Genomic DNA, 20,447 nt, shown 5'->3' on the forward strand with positions numbered 1-20,447 from the left:
GTGGAAACGCTCATGATGTTGTGAAGGAGGGTGATGTGAACACAGTTGGTGGTCAGTCTTGGGAGGTTGATGTGACTATAGGGGTTAGTGAGGCAAATGGCAACCAACTCGAACTGGGGTTTGTTTGAGGTAACATTCTTGATCAAAATGCAAGGAAGGTGGCTCTCAGACATGCTAGGGAAGGTATTAGAGGGGCTAGTTCTAGGCAAGAAGTTGAAAAAGATGAGGGGGATAATGACACTCGGTACTCAAAATTAGAGGAGCAAATATTGGAAACAAAAGGACCTGAGAGCTGGCAATGGAGTCAGGTCTTATATTGTACAATGAGAAAGATGACATTATGGCAATTCTCCAAGCATAAAACGAAGAAATAGCTCAGAAAAGAAAGGTGGCAAAACAGAAGACGAAAATGGGGTGGTACAGACCCAAAAATAAAAAACAGGTGTGTCAAAATAGTTTTAAATGATCTTTAGTTCTTGGAATGTTAGGGGGTTACGGGGTGATGAAAAGATGAGAATGGTGAAGGACCTAAAGAATAAACATAGCTTAAATCTGTTATGATTGATTGAGACTAAAAAGCGGGTAGTGATGAGATTTGATGTTGCAAGAATATGGGGGAATGATGGTATGGGTTGGAAAAATGTAGGCTCTGATGGTGCATATGGTGGACTGTTATTGGGATAAAATGATGTTTAAAATGAATAATTGCTATAAAGGGGAAAGGTGGTTATGTGTTGAAGGAGTCTTGTCAAAGAATAATTTTAACTGTGCGGTTTTTTTGTTGTCTATGGTGCACATAGTAGAGACGAGAAGAGTCATGTTTGGGAGGAGTTGAGTTGCATAGCTGGGTTATGTCAGGTTCCTTGTTGTTTTATGGGAGACTTTAATGAGATAGTACATGTGGAGGAACGAAAAGGTACTGCTATTTTACCTCTATCTGCTGAAGAATTCAAGAATTGGAAACAAGATATGCACTTAGTGGATTTGCCACTCACCGATCATAAGTTTACGTGGTTTCGAGGCCATTCATGCAGTCATATAGATAGAGCTCTGGTTAGTTTGGAATGGTTAGAAGAGTTTTCAAAGCGTCGGTTAAGAGGTGGACCAAGGGATTTGTCAGATCACTACCCTATAATAGTGGAATATAAAAAGCTGAGGAGAGGTCCAAGGCTGTTTCGAAGCCTAGATTCATGGTTTACACATGAAGGTTTTCTTAGAATGGTTAAGGAGGAATGGAGAGGATTATGGGAGATATAGTTCACTAATAAATTGAAGACTTTGACGATTCCATTGGAGAGATGGCATAAGGCCAACTTTAGTGAGATAGACAAGAAGATTTTGAAGTTTGAGAAAGAGATCAAGAGCTTGATGATATGATAAGTAATGGAGTGTATGATGGAATGATGGAGGCTAGAAGAAAGGTGTTAGTTACTTGCTGTGAGAGATGGTATGTAAGGAAAGAAGTACACTGGAAATAGATGTCTCGGTCTCGATAAACGAAGGATATAGACAAAATACAAGATACTTTCACAATATAGCTTCAGCAAGAAGGAGGAATAATATGATTGATATACTGGTAATTAATGGTAGACTGGTAAGGAATCAAGCTAGAATAAAAATTGCTATTATAGAATTTTACAAGGATTTGTATCATCAGGAAGATTTTTCTATGGTGGGATTCAGAGATGGTCTGGTTGGTAGGATAGATGAGGAAGATTTTGTGACTCTAGAGGCGTTGCCATTGACTGAGGAGATTAGAGAGGCAGTGTAGGATTGTGAGTCATCAAAGGTGCCAGGTTGTGATGGATACAACATAAATTCATTAAGAGGTACTGGGATGAGATTGGGTCTGAATTAACGGTAGCTATGATGGGGTTCTTTTAGACGTCCAGGTTACCGGCAGATTCCAATATCACTTGGGTGGCATTGGCACCTAAGTTCATTGGTGCGAAGGAGATTAAAGACTTGAGACCAATTAGTATGGTTGGGTGTGTGTATAAGATTATTTCAAAGGTGTTAGTTAGGAGGATGAGATTAGTGATGCTAGGAATCCAGGATTAGTAGGGGAGACTCAGAGTGCATTTGTAAAGGGAAGAAAAATACATGATGGGACTCTCATTGCATGTAAAACTGTATACTGGCTTAAATTGAGGAAAAAAGGAGGCAGCAATAATCAAGCTAGATTTACAAAAAGCATATGATAGAGTCAAATAGAGTTTTGTGGACATTGTGTTACAAAAGATGGGGTTTGGACGTAGGTGGAGGGCGTAGGTTATGGAATGTGTGACCACAACATCTTTGTCGGTCTTGATAAATGGTTCACCATCTAAGCCATTCAAAATGGAAAGGGGTATGAGACAAGGTGACCCGATTTCTCTTTTCTTGTTTGTACTGATTGTGGATGTTCTGCATAAAATGGTTGGAGAGGCAGTCAGGAACGGACGTATATCACCATTGGTGGTTGGGAGAGATAGTATAGAGTTGTCACATCTTCAGTTTGCTGATGACACTATTCTGTTTTGCCCACCAAAAGAGGAGACTATGAAGAATTGCAAGCGTCTTCTGCGATGCTTTGAGTTGATATCAGGGCTAAGTATTAATTTTGACAAGTCTATTTTAATTCCATTCAATTGTGAAGATCAGTTGGTACAACATATGTGTAGCTTATTGGGTTGTAAGGAAGGTACCCTTCCAGTTAAATACCTTAGAATCCCCTTAAGAGCAAATCCGAGGTTGATAAAGACCTGGAAGCCTATAATAGACAAGGTGGAGGAGAAACTTAGTCTTTGGAAAGCTAAGGTGCTAAACAAAGCTGGGAAGTTAGTGCTTATCAAATCAATAAATAACTTGTCAGTGTATTATTTGAGTTTATATAAGATACCGAAGGCTGTTGCTGAGAAATTGATTTCATTGCAGAGAAGATTCCTATGGAGCAAGGAGGATAGGAGAAATGGTATGGCATTAGTAAGATGAGAAGTGGTGCAGGCTCCTAAGAAGCTAGGTGAGTTGAGAATTGGAGATGCTATGGTTCGTAACACTGCACTGTTGTTTAAGTTGTGGTGGCATTTTGCAAAGGAAGAGTGCCCATTGTGCAAGAAGGTGTTATGTTCCTGTAATAATCTGAATTCGAATGAGCTACTGTCGACTCAAATGCTACCAACTAGAGGAGGTCTATGGAAGGATATATGCCAGGTACAAATCAAAGAGCAACATATAAGGGATAAGATGATTACTGGCTTGTCCATGGAGATTGGTGACGGGTGACGGACTCGGTTTTAGGAGGATGTCTGGTTACTTTGTGGATCTTTGAAAGATTGGTTCCCTAGGGTTTTCTCTGTTTCAAACCAATGTGAATCTGTTATAGGGGATTGCGGATTTTGGGATGGATTAGAATGGGTTTGAAACTTCTTATGGAGGCGAAAGCTTTTTCAGTGGGAGTTGGATCTTCCGTGTCAGTTACATGAGGCTTTGAGACCTATAAAGCTAGTAAATAACAGAGAAGATAGAGTTGTGTGAAAATATGATAGACAATGTATTTTTTTTACTAACTCATTTATGCAAGTGTTGCAGGAGGAAATACTTCCAGAGGATGTAACCAGTTACAGCTTCACTAAGACCATCTAAAAAAGTTTAGTTCTGCCAAGAATGGAGCTGTTTGTTTGATTTGTCTTGATAGGCAGGGTGAATACAAAGGAAAGGTTAAGTTGATTTGGGATTATTAGTCAGAAAGATAATGTTTGTGTTTTATTTAACAAGGATGTTGAACAGGTCCATCACTTGTTTCTTGACTGTGAATTTGCTTGGCAGGTGTGAAATGGGTGGATATCTATGTTTGGCCGACAGTGGTCCTTTCCGGGTTCGATGAAAGAACATTTTATAAGTTGGATAGAAGAGTCGAGTAAAAAAGAGGATCGAAAATAATGGCTGATGTACTTCTGTGCGATCATTTGGAACATTTGGATGGAAAGCAATAGAAGGATATTTTAGAATAAAAGTAAAGGTGTAGAAGAAATTATCAACATGACCTTGCTTAGCTACAACGAGTGGAGAGGTGTAGATCCCTTTTGTTGTTGATGGCTATGCCGGAGATGACATGATATATTTCTCCTTGTGTTGTTGTGTTACTTTCTTTTAGTTGTCTATATGTTTTATTTGTCTGGTTCTGTTTGCTCCATTTTACTGTGTTGAGCTCTTTTGTTTTTTAAAAAAGAGGAATGTTAGGGGGGCAACAACTTTTGTGATTTGTAGTCATCAAATAGCCATCAATGATGGTTTTAATGGTGTGAGATTAATGTGAGATTTCATCCAATGGCTCGCTTTTCTTTGCTGGTTACATGCTGGCCAGAATTTAACAAAGTTGCTGATCCCCTAGACTTTTCCATAAAAAAAAATCAAATACCTACTCATAAAAATATGATTGAAAATGAAATATATTAAAAAGAAAAATTAAGAATTTACTTTCTACTTGTTAGATTAAATGAATTAAACAAACACATCCTATAATGAATATTACCCACAATCAAGAAAAATTATTATTTTCTCTTTCTCAAGTCACGTCCAAAATACCATAATTACACACTAAATGATTTTTAACACATTCAAAATTCATTAGAAAATTTTATATAAATATTTTTTTTATCACATCCAAAATTAAAAATTAAACATATTTGATAAACATAAATTCCTCATATGAGTGACATTTAAAAGTGTTTTGGGATGTTTTGAAAAATTTAAAATGTGTTAGTATGTTGTACGTGATTTATAAATTAATTTTAGATTTTTAAATTTTAGCCTTTTTAAATTTTTGAAAAAGAAACATCATATCTGTTAAATGTGTTTGTTTTATTTTTTTTTTTAAATTGATATAATAAAAAACTGATTGAAAGAATAATTTAAAGGATATCTAGTCATCCTAGTTCAACATTACTAATAATATTATTTGAGATAAATAATTGAGACACCAAAATACAGATAAATAATTGAGATACCAAAATACACCATTATCATCTTATACATACGTCATTACATGTCGCCAAAACTTCACGAATTTATAGAAGGCTCGAGTGGAATGCCATTAAATTCAGCTCTTTGTTTGGGTAACATGTTGAATCACATTCTAATATTCTATTTCTATACACTCCAAATTGAATAAAATGAAATATAAAAATTTTATAAGAGGAAATGCACCCACTTTAACATGATCAATAATCAAATTATTTTCACAAAACCAAATTCTACTAATACATCTAAATTAACATTGATTTTCCGGATGAAATTACATTGACAAGATTTTTTTTTTTTTTTTTTTGTCTCCGATCTCCGATATATGAAATTCACACAATTTTTCATTCTCACTAGTACATCCTACCCTGCCTGGACTCCATAGTAGCACCCCACACTACTTAAGATGAACAGCCAAAACCAACAAAACAAAAGATAAAAAAATCTTGAAAAAATATAAACATTTTTTATGCCTTTCCAGGCACATACAGTGTGTACTGTAATTGTCACAATAGAAACAAAGGGGTAAGAACTCTATTTAAGCTATATTCTAAGATGTAAAATTACTAGATATCACTTTTATAAAGAAAGTAAATGAAGATAAACATCCATAATTGTCAATACAGTATTGGTGATTCTTTGGTGCTATTGAAAGATAGGAAGGTCACTGCGCGGTTGTTGGTTAGAAGTTATGTCGACCTCTGCTGGAACAAGGCTACTACTTGAGGCTTCTTCCCCAACATTTGCATTTGACATTTTTATGAAATAACTATGCCTGCAAAATTTGATCATTAGAACTTCATATTAGTGATGTTAAAATTGAACTAGAGCGGCCAATGGAACTAGTCAAACTAGGAACTGGACCCTCTTATGGTCCTGCGGTCTCATAAAGTTGTTAAATTCCATAGCTGAAACAAGGTTCATGCATACCATCGAGTATCGGCAGTCAATTCCGGATGGAAAGCAGTCCCTAGAATGTTTCCTTGTCTGACTGCAACTATGACTTTGCCGCCTTCCTCGGCATTCTCCTGTCATATCAACAAAACAAATAAGAAAACATGGAATTGAGCAATGACTTGGTCTAGTTTAACAATGACCTAGGGCCAATCAACATTAATTTAAACTAAGCTGATTGTACAAAGATAACATACTAAATTGGAAATTAAATTCTTGTGAGAAGTGAGCATTTATGGGCCACACTTTCTCCAAGGAGAAATATGTTCCAAAAAATTCAAATTCTTTTAATAGGGTCAATCTATTAAGTATCTAAACTTCATATCATTATAATCACACAACTTAGAATTTTCCCCTTCGATTCCTTCCTCCATTAAGACTTTCTTGAAGATAGAATTGAGCATTGCAAGTGAAGTTCTCCATTCCTATTTTGGATCTTCAATATTTGCATTCCATATTTGAAAGTGAATAACATTCTCAAGAGAAAGTTCCAACATGTACTATCAAGCAGCTAAGTTTTAAATTTCCCCAGTTCACTTTTATGATCCTGCACATTCCAAAATTCTCTCATTATTCTATTCACCTGAGAATCAGAGATGAACCTTCTAAATTCTTAGAGCTCAGAATAGTCACTACTCAGTCTACAACTGCAATTACAAATAATCAATGTTTTATCTGAATTTGAGTCCATGAATTATTTTCTTTACAATGGTAACAGGAAACCTAAATCTTGAGGTAAGTTAGAAAGCTAGAAATGCACACTTTTCATCGAGCATCCATTTTATATTAAGGCAAGATGAAAGATTTCTCTAGACAGATCTGCTAATAACAAACCTTTTTGTCTTCAGTGGAGGAATCAGAATCCAAGAATTTGTTAGAAGGGACAGGATAATCAGCCAGAACTTGAACTTCTGGCCCTGCTTCAAGAATTGCCGGAGCACGGATAAAAATTCCACGGAATGTTTCAGGACCACCTTCCTTGGATGCAAGCTCTGGCACCGGAAGGTCAGCTTCAAAGCTTTGAATCTAAATAAACACATCTTCAGTTAAATATGACAAAGCTTATCTAACTGCATCAGAAATTTTGTTCCTAAAAGCCAGATTATTCTCTTCCCAAATTCTATAATCTCTGTCATATATTTGTAGGAACTCCTGGATCTCATTGCATCCCAGATGTCCCCAAAACTGGGATGTTGGGATCCCGGGACTTGGGATGGCTGGGATTTGAACAAAGATAAAGGGAAATTCAGGGATATATATATAACATGCAAATTGTATATAAATTCTTTTAAAATAAAAATAAAAAAATAAAACAGCAGAAAATCAAAATAAACCATGAATTAAGCATCATAACTAATCACTCAAAATCTTAAGTTCTATATTTCATAATACTATAATAGTTCCATAATCCATACGAAATAAACTCATAAAGTCATAAATCCTAATTTTAGTTGTCAATGATCAATCATTGTCAAAGAAGGGCAGTGCATAAAGCATTAATACCTGGCTGCCAAAGAAATTTCTATGCACAGTACAATCAAGTCCACCCACCAGTTTTTGTCCACCAGTCTTCTGTCCTGAAATGATGTTGTTATAAATTTTTTAATCCATTATCAGATGCATGAAATGAGATGCAAATTCAGAGTAAGAATATGCTTAGTTGGGGTATTAAAATGGAGAGAAAATTTTCATGGATGGGTTTGATATGTAAAATTACACATGAAGATCATTCATGAAACAGTCCAAAAAATTAAAAAAAAAAACTCCTCCATGAAAACTTCCACCACATTTTTACTCCCCAACCAAAGTACTTAATAGTTAAAACTGTCCTGGAATAAAGAGGAGAAAGAAACAAACTACCTGTTGCTTTATTTGCCAAGAATATAAGCCCTGCACAGGTTCCCCAAACAGGCTTTCCCATTTCGACAAACTCCCTCAATGCAGGAAACTGAAAAATTAAAACACAATATAAATTACCATAGGCAGTTCACATTAATGGGGAAACCTAACTTGATTTCTTGTGTAATGATTGGATTAGGTTACAAAGTTCCAAATGTAGGGTCAAAGAATTATGAATTATCCAAATATATATCAGTAAGTGTAACTACTAAACCGGAACCAGACACGAAAACCGGAAAACTCATTCCCTTTACATTTCTGTCCTCTTTCCATCCCCTTTTGTTCACAAAACAAAATAAAATAAAAACCTAAATGGTTCTGCCAAGGAAAGTCTATCTCCTTTTTACGGTGTCTTAGACCAAGATATCTCCACAAACATTGATGCAAGATGTTAGAGATATAACCATTCATGGGCCTCCTCGCTTCTATTAGCTTAAGCTTTTGGAAGAAGTGGTATCATGACACGGTATAGAGTTTCTATGACTGAAAGATCTAGAGTTCGATCCTTGTGAAATCCCAAAATAAAAAAAAAATTATGGAGAATAATTAATGATGTATCGCTACATCAACAAAAATATTTCACTCAGCCATCCACCATATGCCTCAAATTTATTAAATACAAATGCTTTTATATTATTGAATAATGTAAAACTCTTTTAACTCTTTCACATTGACAACAACACTGAGAGGGCATCCGAATTATTAATCTCTAACTTTTTTTTCTTATTTCTCAAAAACTAATATTGGTAGCTAGGCACAAATTTCAGAGTTTTCTGGTGTGAACCAAAGTATCCTCCACAGGAAGGAATCCAATTTGAGTCGAGAACACCTACATCATCATGGTGAAACACTAGCTCTATGAACAAGAATATTTTCCATCTATAAGACTTAAACTTAGAAAACGATGAATTCTCCTACATCATCCTCCTAACCATCCTCCCCCTAATTCTAAACACACACACACACAAAAAAAAAAAAACATTTGAATTTGACTCACTTTGGAAATTAGGAGATTATTATGAATACCATTAGGAGGCTCTATCATCACTCATAAACTTAATACCTTGCTTACATGGAAATGAACATGTATATCCAAATAACATCAAAATAATAATAAATTAAAGGAAAAAAATAGAGATTAAGAGAGAGGTAAGGGAAGAAACCAGGTTGTGAAACTCAGCGAGCTTGGCCATGGTGGTGCTCTCTCCGCCAGGGATGATAAGTGAAGACACACTTTGAAGCTGCTCTGGCTTCCGAATCTCAACACCTTTCACACCTAACCTCCTAAGAGCTGCCACCACCATCACCACCACCACATACAAAAAGATAAAGATTGTAAGTTCATATGTGTGTGAAAGTGAACGAGTGAGAGAGAGTGAACAAGAAGAAGGAATGAAGTGGAATTGGAAGAAGATAATACCAGCAATGTGTTCATTGAAGGATCCCTGTAGCGCAAGCACACCAACCACCGCCATGTTTGTGCTGTGTGCTGTGTGCACAACGAAGAAAAAGAGAAAACGGCTCCCTCTTATTCAATTTTATTTTATATAACGGAACGAGGTTTTTGGTCCTTTCCTGTGGGGCTTAAATAGAATTTGCATCTGTATTTTCTTTTCTGTTTTTAATTTTAATGTTTTCTAATTTTAATAAAATCATATTTTTTATTTTTATCTTTTTTTTAAAAAATTTTGATACTGAAAATAATAATAATAATAATAATAATAATAATAATAAATACAAGTACAAATTAAACGTACTCAGTTTCTAATAAAATAATACATAAATTAATATTTAACTAAAAATGAATGAGGAGAAAATATTCCGTTTAGTCCTGAAGTTACATTCACTTGAGTCTTAATTTAGTCCTTAAAATTTCAATTGCCTCAATTTAGTCTCTAAACTTTTCAAATTTTAATCATGTTAGTCCTGCGGTAGTTTCTGTGACAGCGTCAATTGAAAAATTTAGAGACTAAACTAAGGCAATTGAAATTTTAATGACTAAATTGAGACTCGAGTATAACTTTAGGAACCAAATTAAGTATTTTCTCAATGAATAAGCAATAGTAATGTTACATGTCCGGTAAATATTATTATTTTTTACTAATACTTGGTCATTGATAATTTGTAATTTTGTAATCATATTTACAGAAATTTTATATACAAAAAATATTTAATTTGTATTTATATTTATCAAAGTTTACACACATTAATCAATATAGTTTGTATCCATATTTTTTAAAATTTGTACACATAAATTAGTAAAATTTATTTATTAAGAACAATTTAGTATTTATATTGGTTAAATGATGACAAAAAATACTAAAAATTGTTGATTTTAAAATTTTTTTAAAATGAATAAAAGACTTTAACATGAAATTCTGTGTCTATAGTTTTCGAATAAAGTTAAAACAATTAGAAAAAAGAATAATATGGAGAAAATAAATAAATTATATTTTTTAAATAAACACATAAACACATTTTACCTCTTTTTATAAATTCTTGTTTTCTTTTCTGTTGGTCTAGGAGTGAGTTTTTGTGTGTCAAAAATTGGTCACTCTTTGAAATTGTAAAGTGATCGCAATCCATAACCTATGGCTTATGAGAAGAGAGTCCGTTGTTTCTCCTTAGTCCACACCCGTCACCATATTTTATCTTTATGTTCAAAATTTTTAGGATAATTGAAAAAAAATGTAAAAATAAATAAAGAAGAAATAATCAATATTTTCTAAATTTTTTCAATGGATTCTCTCTATATTAAACTTCACTGTTTTGCATAATATGCTGCCTTAGCACGTCCGATACATTCTTACGATGGTATCGAGGGTTTAAGGGAAAAAGAAAGAATAATTAGGAGGTAGAAAGAATAAGAGGAGATTGGAAAATGTTGTTTTTTTCCGATTGATTTTGATTTACAACCTATGATGCACGGATACTGACACTGACACGGACACGGGACACGACACGATATGGGACACGCCGACACGCGAATTTTAAAATCTTACATGACACGGGGACACGCATATATATAAAATATAAAGTATTTTTTAGATAAATTGTAATGATATTTTGATATTTATTGATATTAAAATATAAATTAAAATTTTTAATTATTTTTAATGTCTTATTTTAATTATATCAAGTATTTAAAATATTTTTTGTTTTAATAAATAATAATATATACTATATCTAAATTTATTTTATGAATATATGTTAAGAATAAGACTGGACACGTGGACACATGATGGTATTTAGGTGTGTCCAGGCATGTCCGGAGAAGAATTTTTTATTTTTTATTAAGACACGGTTGGACACAGCAGACACGCGTGTCGGACGAGTGTCGGTGAGTATCGTGTCTGAAATGTGTCCGACACGCGGACACGATAACGCAGCGAAGTGTCCGTACTTCATAGTTTACAACAATTCTTCTAATTTATAGATAGCTAGGGATCTATTTATGGAAATATTCTAAATTGATAACATTAATTTTTTCTAATATTTCTTGTGATCCTAAAATATCTCTCTGATTTGATTCAATCTTCTAACACTCCCCCTCAAGATGAGTAGTGGGGTCACCAATGCTCAACTTGCTGAGAACTTCAGCCAAAATTCTGCCTGAGACTGCTTTCGTAAGGACATCTGTCAATTGGTCTTCTGATCTAACAAAAGAGAGTTCCACAGTACCTTCAATTTTTTCTTTGATAAAGTGCCGGTCTACCTCAACATATTTAGTTATGTCATGTTGTACAGGATTCTCTGAGATGCTTATTGTTGCTTTATTGTCACATTTTAATTTGCTTGGCAATTGAGGTGGAAACCCAATTTCATATATGAGTTTCTTAATCCAAAGGATTTCAGTTATGCCCTTAGCAATTCCTCGGAATTCTGCTTCAGCACTTGAGAGGGAAACAACCTTCTGCTTCTTACTTCTCCAGGTGACTAAGTTACCTCCCACCAATGTAAAGTAGCTTGATGTAGATCTTCTATCATTTGGGTTACCGGCCCAATCAGCATCTGTGTATACCTCAATGTTAAGGTGCCCATTTCTTTTGAACCAGATCCCACTTCCTGGAGTTCCTTTCAAGTATCTAACTATTCTCATGACAGCTTCCATATGATTCTCCTGTGGTTGGTGCATAAATTGGCTAACTACCCCTACTGCATAGGCTATATCTAGTCGGGTGTGTGACAAGTAGATTAGTTTGCCAACCAAGCGTTGGTATCGCTCCTTATCTGCCAATTTAGAGTCTTCCTCCAGTCTCAAGCCATGATTAACTTGCATAGGAGTGTCTACATGTTTACAGTCAACCATTCTTGTCTCTGTAAGAAGGTCTAGGATGTATTTCCTCTAAGAGATAAAGATTCCCTTATTGGAGCGTAGAACCTCTATTCCCAAGAAGTACTTTAATCCACCCAAATCCTTCATTTCAAATTATGTGAAGAGATTCCTTCTTAGCCTTGCAATTTCTTCATTGTCACTCCCTGTTATGATCATATCATCCACATAAATTATTAGGCATGTTATTAAATCCCCTCTCCTTTTCAGGAATAAGGTGTGATTTGAGTTACTCTGCTTGTACCCGTATTTCTTTATGGCAACCGTGAACCTTCCAAACCAAGCCCGCTGTGATTGTTTCAAGCCATAGAGAGCCTTATTCAATCTACACACTTCATTCTTCTCAAATCCTTCAGAGAATCCTGGTGGAGCTTCCATATATACCTCTTCTTTCAACTCTCCATGAAGGAAAGCATTTTTTACATCAAATTGGTGGAGAGGCCAATCTTCATTTGCGGCTACTGAGAAGAGGACTCTGATGGTATCAATTTTTGCTAATGGTGAGAAGGTTTCTGAATAATCAATACCATAAGTTTGTGTGTACCCTTTGGCGACCAGCCTTGCCTTGTAACGTTCTACAGTGCCATCTGTCTTGTATTTAATGGTGAATACCCATCGACACCCAACTGGTTTCTTCTTGGCCGGTAGAATACATTTTTCCCAGGTTTTGTTCTTCTCTAGGGCTTCCATTTCTGTCTTCATAGCTTCTTGCCATTCAATCCTTTTACTTGCTTCTTGGATTGTTCTGGGGATGTCTTCAGTTAGGAGGATGCTAGAAAAGGCCTTTGCAACCTCTGTCACTCCTTCTTTGGTTGTCTTTATCGGGTACTTTGAGTTGCGGGAGACATGTTTTGGAGAGTATCGGTTGGGTGGAACACCTCTGTTTCTTCTTGGAGGAAGTGTAAAGGGTTCTCGTTCTGATTCTTCAAGTTTCAGAGCTATACTGTCATTGTTAGCCGCTTCATTAAAAGTATGGAGTAAATTATCAGAGTGGGATTCACTTACCTCTTGTATAACATTCTTAGAAGGAGTTTCACTGGTTGCGTGTATTGAGTGGTTTTCTTCGTTGAGTAAGGTATGCTCGGTTGCTCCATCTACTCGTTCTGTTTGAACAGTTTCAAGGCAACAAAGGTTATCTAGCCAACTTGGCGATCCACTAAATTCTTCCCCCTGAACGCCATGTTGGCGACGGTAGTAAAATGCAGAACTAAGAAATCACAATCCATTGTTACATGAATGCGACGAATGACAGGATTGTAGCATCGATACCCTTTTTGGTGTGTAGCATACCCAACAAAGACACACTTTTCGGCACAAGGTTCGAGTTTATTCCTATTTGTTTTCGGGATATGGACGAATACAGAGCACCCAAAAACTCGAGGTGGCAAGGTAAGAATGGGGGGAATCTCAGTCTGAGTGGCCAAGATTTGGAGGGGTGTTTTGTTGCCGAGGGCCTGAGTGGGTAGGCGATTAAGAAGGTAGGCTGAGGTTGCAACAGCTTCAGGCCAAAAAGAACTTGACATTTGTGCATCAAAAAGCATGGCTCGAGTCATCTCAAGAATTTTACGATTTTTTCTCTCGGCGACACCATTTTGTTGGGGGTGTTTGGACAGGATGTTTGGTGGATAAGCCCATTTTTTTGGAAGAAGTCTTTCATTGATTGATTTATGAATTTTCCACCATTATCTGACCGGAGTATGTGAATTTTTTTTTTATTGAATTGGGTATGAATCATTTGGTAAAAATCAAAGAACCGATCAGGAACTTCAGATTTATGTTTCAGAAAATATATCCAAGTCATGCAAGAAAAATTATCCACAAATAACACAAAATATTGAAAGGGATTATTTTGGGACTTCGGTGTGGGACCCCACACATCAGAATGGATAAGAGAAGAAATAGAATTGGCTCTTGTATTGCTCGGAGAAAAAGTAACTCTATGATTTTTTGCACGAATACAAGTCTCACATCTAATAGTTTCAGTGTTTTTCAAAAAAAAACTAGGAAATAAAATCTTAAGGTACCCAAATGAGGGGTGTCCCAAACGTCTGTGCCATAACCAAAGTTTCCTGGTAACTGTTCCGTGAGCAAGCATGGCATGTCCCTGGTGTGCTACCTCATCAACGTAGTAAAGCCCATCTCGCTCAGTACCATGCCTAATGATCTCCTTCGTAAGAATGTCCTGCAAAAGGCAGAAATTGGAATACATGAGTACCACACAATTTAACTCCTTGGTTACTTGGCTAACAGATAACAGTTTAGAAGACAAATCAGGAACATAGAGGCATTTTTTCAATTTTAAATTTTTTGGAAAAACAATAGAGCCTCCCTCTTTAACTTCAATTAAATCGCCACTAGCATTCTCAATGTGGGCCTTTGAGGGCTTGGTCAAGCTGTCAAAATCCTCGAGTTCATAGGTCATAGTGTCAGTGGCCCCACAATCGAAGATCCACTCTTTTGATTTTTTTTAGAGGACCTTGGTTATGGGCCCATTCCCAGCAATTAAACCAAGGCCATTATATGACCCATCTTGGTAAAGCCCGTTACCGCCCTCTTTTTCTCTCTTATCTTGATGCGTTGCGTCCACTGAAGCCTTACCGTGTTGTGTCCTGCAGTTTTCTCCTTCTTCTCCGGTGCCACTGCTGCTGGTAACCTCCGGGATGCCCACGGCGGTGGCGCCTCTCCCTTGACCGGATTTGTTCATTGATTTCTTGTGATTATCCTCCCACCATTCTGGATATCCTACGATTCTGAAGCATGTTTTATTGGTGTGTTTGTTTATTCCGCAGTGAGTACAGTAAAGATGGCTTTTGTCTTCTCTCTCTTTCCCCCGCGATGATGACCACCGTCCAATAGTGTCTGAGCGACCATGCCCTTGACCGCCTTGATCGGTTCTGTTTTTCGCAGCGAGGCCTGCCCCGATCTCTCCTTGTGATGCCTTTCCTACAGGCCGCCTCCCTCCGGATAGTGGCATAGGCAGATTCTACTGAAGGAGCAGGTTCTTGTTTTAATAGATCTCTTCTAACAGTGTCAAATTTGTCATCTACACTAGTTAGAAATTGGTATAGTCTCTGTTCCTGTTTTAACCGATTGAAAGTCATAATATCTTCTGGGCATTTCATGGGATTTAGTTGTTTTCTATCTATTGCCATCCAAATGGCTTGTAGTTTGTTCCAGAAATCCTCTAGGGTACCTTGTCCTTGTTTTCGCGTGTTTGCTTGTCGATGCAGGTCGTAGATTTGTATCGGATCCGTCCCGCTTCCGTATGTGATTGCCAAGCCATCCCACAAAGCTTTTGCCGTTGAAAATTGAGAGATATTATTCATGAGGCTTGCTTCGATGTTCTGGATGATCCAAGTAAAAACGGTCTGGTCTTTTTGCTCTCATTATTCATATGTCGGTTCTGTTTCTGCTGGTGCTGGGGATATCCCTGTCAGGTGAGCCTTCTTTCCTCTCCCACCGATTGCTTTTCTCATTAGGGTTGCCCACAGAGGATAATTATCCCCATTCAATTGGAAACCAATTGATAGACTGTCAGAGTTGGTTTGTGAAGATTGCATTCCAAAGCTGCTCCGCAGCAGCTTTGCACAGCATCAACTCATCGGGTTTGTTTAAATTATTGTCAGTATTAACACTGGTATCTTCGTCAGATGTTGTCATTTTGTTTTGGCTAATTTGGTTGAGAGAGTATAGAAACGATGATCTAATAATAAGAGGAGATTAGAAAATGTTATTTTTTTTTGATTGATTTTAATTTACAACAATTCTAATTTATAGATAGCTAAGGATCTATTTATAAAAATATTCTAAATTGATAACATTTGATTTTTCTTAATATTTTTTGTGATCCTAAAATATTTCTCTGATTTAATTCAATCTTCTAACATACATAACTATACAGTATCTCAAATACTCATTTTAAATATAAATTGTTACACTCCCCAACAAAATTCCATCAAATCATCCATATCCAAGTTTTATTGCATACATCATTTTTTGGCAAGTTTGATTTCGATATACTAAAATATTTTATAAAGTCATTTAACGATATCCATATTTTTTTTTTTTTAGTTTTCATTCATGAAATAGATTAAAAAATAATGATAATTAAGTTAAATTAATCTAGTAATTAGTTTATTAGTCTGTTTAAATAAATATTAGAAATTTAAATTCAACTTTATCAACAACCTATAAACTAATAATAAACCCTTAAATAAAACTCCGATTAAAATATCGTAAAAAAAAAATAAAAAATAATAGTTTTTGTTAAGGCAATAATAAGAAAAAAAATCAAGAGCTAGTAAAATTTATTATTGTTTATTAACACTTTTAATCATTAATTTAATTTTTTTAATTTTAACAATCTAATAACATATATTTAAGCTATATTTTTAAACATTATTAACAACCTACTAACTAAAAATAATAAATTTTGCTAATGTTTTAGCATTTTTCATATGCAATTGAATACACTTGTTAAACTTTTTTATACCGAAATATTTAAAAACCAAATTCTATCAGCATATTTTCAGCAGAAAATTAAAATAGAGAGAGAAATATCAATATCAAAATATGATCAATATCTACAATAACTTTGAATTGTGTGTAAGAAGTGAACTTCATCTGAAGTTCCTAGGGATATACAAATACACATATCTCAACATAAATGAATCTAAGAGGACTTTTCGACCTACACTGCTCATAATTTGAATGGAGTGAAAATGTTATTTAACTATACGAAGGTAAGCATGTATTTACAGTTTGGAAAATTCCATCACAACCAAAAATATTACTAATCAAAATCTGAAACTATGAAATGGATTTCAATCAGAAACGATGTGGAGGATAAGTCATGAACATAGGAGCTGGCACAACTAGAGGTAACTTATCAATGTACATAAACAGCCTCTTTAAGTTCTCCTTGTTGATTGAAGCCAAGTCATCTATTTCCTTGTTGCTCATATATATCCACAGGTCGCCGGAGTTCACTCTTTTAAGGCTATCCCGGCAGAAAGGGCAAGACTGCGATCGCGCGTGCCTAGAACAAGAAGATCAATTGGCAATGACAACATTAATGGCTCTATCAAAGAATGAATGACAATTAAATATCTTTGGAAAATCTTAGAGGCCTAATGTTCCTACCCATATTTAAAATCTTGATCAGGATGAACCTAACCATATCACAGTGTATCCTAAAACATGTTCTTAGTCATATGGGAATGATTTTACAATGTAAGATTTTCAGGAAAGTGAAAACATTTCACCAACCACACGCCTCCTAGATGTGTTTTATTCATGACCATTTTATTATTAGAAGTTATTTTCACCATCATTGGCTCCATTTTCATCCAAGGTTTGGGGTTGACAATGTACTATATCATGATATTAACTTATAACAGCAAAAACATAGTCTCTAGTTGCTCACCAGTCTCGGTAGCATTTCATACACATCGAATGGTAGCAATTCGGCAACACAACCATGCTGTTTACTTCCAAGCAAATACCACATTCTTCCTCTCTCTCTATATCAATCTCAGATAATTTTCCTTTTCCTGCTGAATCTCTCAGTCTGTACTTCGTAGCGCATATATCTTTTTGTTTCCTGTCTTCTACATCAGTGATTCCTCTCTGAAGTTGTAATAAAGAAGGAAATATCACCCCTGTTGTTAAAGAGTGTAGGAAACAATCACAGTTGGATTGTGAAACAACTCTGTAGAAGAAAAGCAAAAAATCTAACTAAATTGACCATATTTCAATGTGACTATGCACTTACCATAGAACTCCTTCAAACTGGCTTTTCTTTCATAAATGGACATGGTTGTCTTCCCATCTTCATATGTCTGCGACATTTCAAATACCTTATCATAAGCTCGACAATATGATAAAAACATTGCTATGCACTCATATTAGATTATGGAATACACGGTTTATAGGGTTCTACTCAAATTTCGAAGGTAAAGAAGATAGGAGTTGAGTATAAATGTACCTTGTATATGAGAATTCTTAGCAATCCTAAAGCCCCGGCGAGCTGACAATCGGTCCACTGGACTAAGAAAAGGAAAAACTGGGCAGCTGGGCTAAAAGACAATCTCATTTGTAAGGTGGCGCCATCATATTCTCTCGGATAATCAGAAGCTCTGTACCAAAAACATGTTTTGCAGGACAGATTAAAAGATATATAATGAAACAAGCATTGCAACACAGGAAGAACATTAACCTTCAATAAGATCACTCCATACAAGAATTACATAGGCTATATTAGGATGTTTGTTTAACATTTTTGTGGGCAGAAACAAACACATATAATCATTCAAATTCATACATATAGCTTCCTTATATTCTTAATAAGGACAGCACGAATCCTCGTGTAGCTTATGAATTTCAGCATTCATGTCCAAAAACGAATCATAATAACAAAAATACAACTAAAACCTGAACTTTAGGAAATGGGATTATTTTTCTTAAATACAAAGTGAAAGTGATGTTCCCTTTCATTTTGCACAAAAGCACCTGCTAGTAACAGAAAAATCAACAACAAAAATTGCAATTTAATAATCAAAACTTCACACGGAAGAATCTTGAAGAATACCAAAATTCGTAGTGTTAGATAGATGTACTCACTTTTCTTTGTACACGGAGCTAACTCACTCATCTCTACCTATGTTGGACTCAAAATAATTGGGTCCCACGAAAGTAGGAGGGAATGAATCAGATCAATGTACAAAGATTAGTACAAAAAAAACCGTTTCTCGTGAATTTAGGACCTAAATCTAGCCAAAGATACTGATTCCAAAGTCATAGCAAAAAGAATAATATTCTTCTGCACTTGTTCTGTTGTTCCTCTCCCTCTTGCAGTTGCTTATCTTCTTATCACAATATTCTTTGTATTCTTTATAATTAACCATCGACTCTCATGTCTTATTCATAGAAAGTGTAACTTCAGAGTTTGTTGAAAAGTTTTAAACCAAAAACAATACAACAATTTCTGTGATGATAAGGACACAAGCAAAATTGGACAAACAAACCAAAAAGAAAAAACAGAATTTAGAGTTAAATTAACACCACAAAAATTTCAACCACAACAACCTAGTTAAAACAACTGGTGTCCAGAATCTCTGACATTAATGGTATGTTTGGTAAAATAGTATCCAAAATCAGAATTCAATAGCATTACATAAAACAAAAAGTTTACAAATGTAAAACCGGTCAAATTCGAAACATAATAAGAAAAAACAAAATAGAAAATAAAACAAACTCCGGAAAGCGGAACAAAACTTGGAAAAACAGAGTTCAGAGCTAACAGTAAAAAATTTAATTCCAAACCATAATAACCCACTTGAAAAAAACGGCAATTTATCTTCATACTGAGACACCAAGAATTTCTGAAACTAAAATATTATCCAAATTCCCAACTTTCATTAAAAAAATTAAAAAAAAAATGGTTTCATGTTTGGAGAGAGAGAGAGAGAGAGAGAGAGAGAGAGAGATTACAGAGTATTTGCAAAGTGTATGTCAGCTTCAAGTGCTTTGAGTGAATCCTTGAAAGACTTTCCCATTCTTCTTCTTCTTCTTCTTCCTTATCCTATTTACAATAGAATCATTCAGAAATTTTGTCACTTTTTTCCTCAGAAGAGAATAAAACCCATGATGAAATTTCGATTCAAAGAGCGGTGGTTGTTGTTCCTCGCTCCTAGAAGCAATAATCAATTTGTTTGAGGAGAGAACAAAGGATTAGAATGAACGAGAGTGAATGAAAGAGAAGAAGAAAAAAAAAAGGTAGTGGGAGATTTTTGCGAGGTTTTGACTTAGAGCACACGTAAACACCCCCTCCTTTATACACATCCCCAACTTCACTCGCCACTTCAATTCTTATTTATTTATTTATTTATTATTTTATTATACCTCACATTAACTTCTTTTCACTTTAAAAAGATATCATGTCATAACAAAGTGCAAAATTTGATTTGTGTTGGTGGAAATCTTTCCAAAATGATATAATTTTAATAAAAAAAAGTAATTTGAAAAAAAAAAAAGTAAAAAGGAAAAAGATTTGGTAATAAATTCTAAGATCAGTAGCTAATTATTTATGCGAATATTATTATAGAGAATTACTAAAATAATAATCAAAAGATTTCATTGTTGGTTATAAAAAAAGTAATAGAGAACTCTCACATTTGTGTTTTCTTTCGGCATGGTCATTAGAAAAACGAAAAAATATACTTAGTCCTAGAAGCCCTTCTACATTGCCACTAAGCTTCTA

General features: G+C 35.0%; 2 protein-coding genes across 2 annotated transcripts; both read right to left on the reverse strand.

Annotated features, from left to right (window-relative positions):
• Positions 1-5,447: 5,447 nt before the first annotated feature.
• LOC112727980 (probable pyridoxal 5'-phosphate synthase subunit PDX2) lies at positions 5,448-9,434 on the reverse strand. The gene is made up of 7 exons (XM_025777943.3): positions 9,275-9,434; positions 9,018-9,145; positions 7,816-7,903; positions 7,459-7,532; positions 6,790-6,981; positions 5,932-6,029; positions 5,448-5,776 (listed from the first exon to the last, which is right to left on the reverse strand). Exons 1-7 carry the CDS (start codon positions 9,327-9,329, stop codon positions 5,647-5,649), a joined length of 765 nt encoding a protein of 254 aa, XP_025633728.1. The 5' UTR covers positions 9,330-9,434; the 3' UTR covers positions 5,448-5,646.
• Positions 9,435-16,746: 7,312 nt separating this feature from the next.
• Positions 16,747-20,014, reverse strand: LOC112727981 (E3 ubiquitin-protein ligase AIRP2). Its single transcript, XM_025777944.3, has 5 exons — positions 19,679-20,014; positions 18,174-18,324; positions 17,961-18,027; positions 17,613-17,847; positions 16,747-17,225 (listed from the first exon to the last, which is right to left on the reverse strand). The coding sequence occupies exons 1-5, from the start codon at positions 19,741-19,743 to the stop codon at positions 17,015-17,017; spliced, it is 729 nt and encodes a 242-aa protein (XP_025633729.1). The 5' UTR covers positions 19,744-20,014; the 3' UTR covers positions 16,747-17,014.
• Between the last annotated feature and the right edge of the window lie 433 nt (positions 20,015-20,447).

Source organism: Arachis hypogaea, chromosome 12, assembly GCF_003086295.3.
Source record: "Arachis hypogaea cultivar Tifrunner chromosome 12, arahy.Tifrunner.gnm2.J5K5, whole genome shotgun sequence".
NCBI lineage: Eukaryota > Viridiplantae > Streptophyta > Magnoliopsida > Fabales > Fabaceae > Arachis > Arachis hypogaea.